Source organism: Bombina bombina, chromosome 7, assembly GCF_027579735.1.
Source record: "Bombina bombina isolate aBomBom1 chromosome 7, aBomBom1.pri, whole genome shotgun sequence".
In the NCBI taxonomy this organism is placed as follows: domain Eukaryota; kingdom Metazoa; phylum Chordata; class Amphibia; order Anura; family Bombinatoridae; genus Bombina; species Bombina bombina.
The window spans coordinates 37,039,536-37,047,059 of record NC_069505.1 but is presented as its reverse complement, the minus strand read 5'-3'; the positions used below and the strand labels follow the sequence as shown (position 1 = coordinate 37,047,059).

Here is a 7,524-nt window from a genome sequence, read left to right as displayed (position 1 = left end):
ATAAATATATAATGAGTAGCTAGATATATAATGAGTAGATATAAAATGAGTAGATAGATATATAATGAGTAGATAGATATATAATGAGTAGATAGATATATAATGAGTAGCTAGATATATAATCAGTAGATAGATATATAATGAGTAGCTAGATATATAATGAGTAGATAGATATATAATGAGTAGCTAGATATATAATGAGTAGCTAGATATATAATGAGTAGATAGATATATAATGAGTAGATAGATATATAATGAGTAGATAGATATATACATAATGAGTAGATAGATATATACATAATGAGTAGATAGATATATACATAATGAGTAGATAGACATATAATGAGTAGATAGATATATAGATAATGAGTAGATAGGCAGAAAAAGGATGGAGTATATAAATTGATAAATAGATAGAAAGATGTATAGAGAGATAGGGCCCAATGTATGTAGCAATCAAGCAATGTAGACAAGCTCCCCTTCTGGCACTGAATTGAAGGGGCAGCATTCGCTGCCTATAGTTATCATTGCACAAACAATTGCTTGTGCTGCAGAGGTCCCTACAGGATCTATCAGTCATGCAGGTCAGACCAGGATATTTTATTTCTGGCACTCTTAAAACCGCAGCTACTTAAATAGCATTTAAAGGACCACTTGTGCGTCTGCAGCTTCATAGATCAAACCCATAGATGGATAAATTCACTGTTAGTTCTAACAATCAGTGTTTTACAGTCACACATTTGTAACTGGATCTGCTCCCTAGTCACATCACTGGGGACAAGCCTAGTCTCTAACCTCATATTTTACATAGCATTGTAAACAATATGTATACAGTGAGTTTTTTTACTCTAATTTCTAAAAATTTTTTTAATGAGCTTCATTTAAAGTCAAAGTGATACAGAATTATGTAACATTCTACAAACATTCACTGTCACCAGAATCCAGAAAAGGTATTAGCTAAAGTAACAGGAGTGTCCGTTTGTAACTATAACCAGAAAATAATAAAAAAAGATAACAAGTACAGTATATTGGTTTAATTGTAGTATGTAGACAACTAGTGCCCATCCAAAAGTCTCTGTGACGTGTCTAGTTGGCATGTACAATAGGCCTGAGGATGTATATTGGTTTTCATTAAAGAAGAATAAAGTTTATATCACCATAGAAATAAAGAAATGATAAAAACAAAGTCTAAGTATAGCTTTAATTACAATTTGTAGAATAATAAAATATAAAGTACAATGAACAGTTCCGTTTGATAAAACTTCAGGCAAACTGTAATTCTATATTAATCTGCTGAAGATACGTTCAGCACGTGAGGCGTCCAGTGGCGAGGAGAAAAAAAAAGAGGAAAAGGAGGATGGAAGGGAAAAAAGGGGAAGGGGAGAAGTGAAATGAGGAACCTACTGTTATTTTATCTGATATATATATATATATATATATATATATATATATATATATATATATATATATATATATATATATATATATTTGTTTTTCTGTTGGATGGCTTAAGTCTAATATATTCCCTTTTTTTCCACCAGCATCTTTGGGTACAGTATTAATACATATCCACCAAACCTACGGGCCATTCAGGGAACTGCCAGGATGAGTGAGGAACGGGGTCTGGTAGGTCGAGACTTATCCAAAATGACAGATGAGGAGATGTTAACACATAGTAAAGAGGAACTGGTAAGAAAACTCAGAGAAGAAGAAGCCGAAAAGATGGCAGCTCTCATTCAGAGGGGACGTCTCATCAAAGAGGTCAACCGACAACTGCAGGGTCATCTGACAGAAATCCGTGAGTTGAAACAGGTCAACCATCGCCTTCAGGAAGAGAATCGAGAGTTGAAGGACCTTTGCTGCTTTTTAGATGATGATAGACTGAAGAGTAAAAAGCTGGCTAGTGAATGGCAGCTCTTTGGCTACCATGCAGCCAAAGTATTGCGTGAGGATCTGGGTGGCTACTTGAAAAAGTTGTCCGAGCTGGAAAGACGCCAAGAGGAGCTCTTAAGGGAAAACTCCTGCTTATCTGAAGTTTTCTTGGCCTTGGAAGAAGATGGTGCCCCTGTCAGACACCATGCAAGCCCTGTGGCTACATCTGAGCTGAGTCTCTTGCCCTGTGGACCACGGGATTTGGGGGATGGTAGCTCCAGCACAGGCAGTGTTGGAAGTCCAGACCAACTTCATGTGGTCTGCTCTCCAGATGACTGAAAGGGGTGGTTCTCCTTAAAATGTGAATGAATGTATATGGCTACAGGGGAGGGGGTTTGGGGTCTTCAAACTGGGAATTTTGGGCATACCTGGTCACAAATAAAAAAGACATTTAATTCATAATTTGTTCCATTTACTGCTCTTTGTAAATATATGTCTGAGACAAACCACTCTCTGCCCTTCTCACAATTCTCTCTCACAATGAGGCCCATTTATCAAGCTTGAGAGGGCCCGTGTTTCTGGCAAGTCTTTAGACTCGCCAGAAACAGCAGTTATGAAGCAGCAGTCTAAAGACCGCTGCTCCATAACCCTGTCCGCCTGTTCTGATGAGGCGGACAGAGATCGCCACAATTCAACCCGATCGAGTACGATCGGGTTGATTGACACCCCCTGCTGGCGACCGATTGGCCATGAGTTTGCAGGGGGCGTCGTCGCACCAGCATCTCACAAGAGCTGCTAGTGCAATGCTTAATACGGAGAACGTATTGCTCTCCGCATTCATCGATGTCTGTTGGACCAGATCCGCACTTTCGGATCAGGTCCGACAGACATTTGATAAATAGGCCTCTATGTGGCAACTCAACATACTTAAATAGCTCATCCTTCTCCCATTAGCTGTTCTCTGTATATACATATCTCAGCCTATGTCCCATTCGCTGTTCTCTGTATATATACAGGTGACACATATCTCAGCCTATGTCCCATTCGCTGTTCTCTGTATATATACAGGTGACACATATCTCAGCCTATGTCCCATTCGCTGTTCTCTGTATATATACAGGTGACACATATCTCAGCCTATGTCCCATTCGCTGTTCTCTGTATATATACAGGTGACATATATCTCAGCCTGAGTCCCATTCGCTGCTCTCTGTATATATACAGGTGACACATATCTCAGCCTATGGTGCCGATTTATCAAGTGTCTGGCGGACATGATCTGCTGTAGCGAATCATGTCCGCCAGACATCGATAAATGCTGACAGCATATACTGTCGGAATTTATCATTTCACAAGCAGTTCTGGTGAACTGCTTTTGCAATGCCGCCCCCTGCACATTCGTGGCCAATCGGCCGCTAGCAGGGGGTGTCAATCAACCCGATCGTATAAGATCAGGTGAATTGATGTCTGCCGCCTCAGAGCCAGTGGACGAGTTAAGGAGCAGCGGTCTTAAAGGGAAAGTCTTGTCCAAAATAAACTTTCATGATTGAGATAGGACATGTAATTTTAAACAATTTTCCAATTTACTTTTATCACCAATTTTGCTTTGTTCTCTTGGTATTCTTAGTTGAAAGCTAAACCTAGTCGGTTCACATGCTAATTTGAATACTATACAGTGTATTTATATAACTGTGTTGGTTATGCAAAACTAGGGAATGGGTAATAAAGGGATTATCTATCTTTTAAAACAATAACAATTCTGGTGTAGACTGTCCCTTTAAGTCCGCTGCTTCTTAACTCCATTTTCCGGTGAGCCTAAAGGCTCACACCGAAACGGGTATACGGGCTCATTCGGGCCCTGATAAATCGGCCCCTATGTCCCATTTACTGTCCCATTTACTGCTCTCTCTATATATACAGGTGACACATATATCAGCCTATGTCCCATTCGCTGCTCTCTGTATATATACAGGTGACACATATCTCAGCCTGCGTCCCATTCACTGCTCTCTGTATATATACAGGTGACACATTTATCAGCCTGTGTCCCATTCGCTGCTCTCTGTATATATACAGGTGACACATATCTCAGCATGCGTCCCATTCACTGCTCTCTGTATATATACAGGTGACATATATCTCAGCCTGCATCCCATTCTCTGCTCTCTGTATATATACAGGTGACACATAGCTCAGCCTGCATCCCATTCTCTGCTCTCTGTATATATACAGGTGACACATAGCTCAGCCTGTGTCCCATTCTCTGCTCTCCGTATATATACAGGTGACACATAGCTCAGCCTGCGTCCCATTTAATGCTCTCTGTATATATACAGGTGACAGATAGCTCAGTCTATGTCGTATTCGATATACAGGTGACACATATCTCAGCCTGCGTCCCATTCACTGCTCTTTGTATATATACAGGTGACACATATCTCAGCCTGCGTCTCATTCGCTACTCTCTGTATATATACAGGTGACACATATCTCAGCCTGCGTCCCATTCTCTGCTCTCTGTATATATACAGGTGACACATAGCTCAGCCTGCGTCCCATTCTCTGCTCTCTGTATATATACAGGTGACACATAACTCAGCCTGCGTCCCATTCGCTACTCTCTGTATATATACAGGTGACACATAACTCAGCCTGCGTCCCATTCTCTGCTCTCTGTATATATACAGGTGACACATATCTCAGCCTGCGTCCCATTCGCTGCTCTCTGTATATATACAGGTGACACATAGCTCAGCCTGCGTCCCATTCTCTGCTCTCTGTATATATACAGGTGACACATAGCTCAGCCTGCGTCCCATTCACTGCTCTCTGTATATATACAGGTGACACATAGCTCAGCCTGAGTCCTATTCGCTGCTCTCTGTATATATACAGGTGACACATATCCCAGCCTGCGTCCCATTCACTGCTCTCTGTATATATACAGGTGACACATATCTCAGCCTGCGTCCCATTCTCTGCTCTCTGTGTATATACAGGTAACACATATCTCAGCCTGCGTCCCATTCGCTGCTCTCTGTATATCTACAGGTGACACATAGCTCAGCCTGCGTCGAATTCTCTGCTCTCTGTATATATACAGGTGACACATATCTCAGCCTGCGTCCCATTCGCTGCTCTCTGTATATATACAGGTGACACATAGCTCAACCTGCGTCCCATTCTCTGCTCTCTGTATATATACAGGTGACACATAGCTCAGCCTGCGTCCCATTCTCTGCTCTCTGTATATATACAGGTGACATATATCTCAGCCTGCGTCCCATTCGCTGCTCTCTGTATATATACAGGTGACACATATCTCAGCCTGCGTCCCATTCGCTGCTCTCTGTATATATACAGGTGATACATATCTCAGCATGCGTCCCATTCGCTGCTCTCTGTATATATACAGGTGACACATAGCTCAGCCTGCGTCCCATTCGCTGCTCTCTGTATATATAGAGGTGACACATAGCTCAGTCTGCGTCCCATTCACTGCTCTCTGTATATATACAGGTGACACATATCTCAGCCTGCGTCCCATTCGCTGCTCTCTATATATATACAGGTGACACATAGCTCAGCCTGCGTACCATTCACTGCTCTCTGTACATATACAGGTGACATATATCTAATCCTGCATCCTATTCGCTACTCTCTGTATATATACAGGTGACACATAGCTCAGCCTGCATCCTATTCGCTGCTCTCTGTCTGTATATATACAGGTGACACATATCTCAGCCTGTGTCCCATTCTCTGCTCTCTGTATATATACTGGTGACACATAACTCAGCCTGCGTCCCATTCGCTGCTCTCTGTATATATACAGGTGACACATATCTCAGCCTGCGTCCCATTCTCTTCTCTCTGTATATATACAGGTGACACATAGCTCAGCCTGTGTCCCATTCTCTGCTCTCTGTATATATACAGGTGACACATAGCTCAGCCTGCGTCCCATTCTCTTCTCTCTGTATATATACAGGTGACACATAACTCAGCCTGTGTCCCATTCGCTGTTCTCTGTATATATACAGGTGACACATAACTCAGCCTGCATCCCATTCTCTGCTCTCTGTATATGTACAGGTGACACATATCTCAGCCTGCGTCCCATTTGCTACTCTCTGTATATATAAAGGTGACACATAGCTCAGCCTGCGTCCCATTCTCTGCTCTCTGTATATATACAAGTGACACATAGCTCAGTCTGCGTCCCATTCACTGCTCTCTGTATATATACAGGTGACATATATCTCATCCTGCATCCTATTCGCTACTCTCTGTATATATACAGGTGACACATAGCTCAGCCTGCATCCTATTCGCTGCTCTCTGTCTGTATATATACAGGTGATACACATTCTCTGCTCTCTGTATATATACAGGTGACACATAACTCAGCCTGCGTCCCATTCGCTGCTCTCTGTATATATACAGGTGACACATATCTCAGCCTGCGTCCCATTCTCTTCTCTCTGTATATATACAGGTGACACATAGCTCAGCCTGTGTCCCATTCTCTGCTCTCTGTATATATACAGGTGACACATAGCTCAGCCTGCGTCCCATTCTCTTCTCTCTGTATATATACAGGTGACACATAACTCAGCCTGTGTCCCATTCGCTGTTCTCTTTATATATACAGGTGACACATAGCTCAGTCTGCATCCCATTCTCTGTTCTCTGTATATATACAGGTGACACATAACTAAGCCTGCGTCCCATTCACTGCTCTCTGTATATATACAGGTGACACATAGCTCAGCCTGTGTCCCATTCGCTGCTCTCTGTATATATACAGGTGACACATATCTCAGCCTGGGTCCCATTCACTACTCTCTGTATATATACAGGTGACACATATCTCAGCCTGTGTCCCATTCGCTGCTCTCTGTATATATACAGGTGACACATAGCTCAGCCTGTGTCCCATTCACTGCTCTCTGTATATATACAGGTGACACATATCTCAGCCTGTGTCCCATTCGCTGCTCTCTGTATATATACAGGTGACACATATCTCAGCCTGCGTCCCATTCTCTGCTCTCTCTATATATACAGGTGACACATAGCTCAGCCTGCGTCCCATTCACTGCTCTCTGTATATATACAGGTGACACATATCTCAGCCTGTGTCCCATTCACTGCTCTCTGTATATATACAGGTGACACATAACTCAGCCTGAGTCCCATTCACTGCTCTCTGTATATATACAGGTAACACATAGCTCAGCCTGCGTCCCATTCTCTTCTCTCTGTATATATACAGGTGACACATATCTCAGCCTGCGTCCCATTCTCTTCTCTCTGTATATATACAGGTGACACATAGCTCAGCCTGTGTCCCATTCTCTGCTCTCTGTATATATACAGGTGACACATAGCTCAGCCTGCGTCCCATTCTCTTCTCTCTGAATAATATACAGGTGACACATAACTCAGCCTGTGTCCCATTCGCTGTTCTCTTTATATATACAGGTGACACATAGCTCAGTCTGCATCCCATTCTCTGTTCTCTGTATATATACAGGTGACACATAACTAAGCCTGCGTCCCATTCACTGCTCTCTGTATATATACAGGTGACACATAGCTCAGCCTGTGTCCCATTCGCTGCTCTCTGTATATATACAGGTGACACAT

General features: G+C 42.5%; 1 protein-coding gene across 5 annotated transcripts in view; it reads left to right on the top strand.

The window, feature by feature from the left end:
• CCDC85B (coiled-coil domain containing 85B) overlaps positions 1-2,334 on the top strand; it is a 51,100-nt gene extending 48,766 nt beyond the window's left edge. For all 5 annotated transcript variants that reach the window (XM_053720036.1, XM_053720035.1, XM_053720039.1 and 2 more), the window contains one exon: positions 1,542-2,334. In XM_053720036.1, coding sequence (XP_053576011.1) covers positions 1,606-2,211 — 606 coding nt within the window. In that variant the 5' untranslated portion in view covers positions 1,542-1,605 and the 3' untranslated portion in view covers positions 2,212-2,334. The remainder of the gene's footprint in view (positions 1-1,541) is intronic.
• The last annotated feature ends 5,190 nt before the right edge of the window (positions 2,335-7,524 follow it).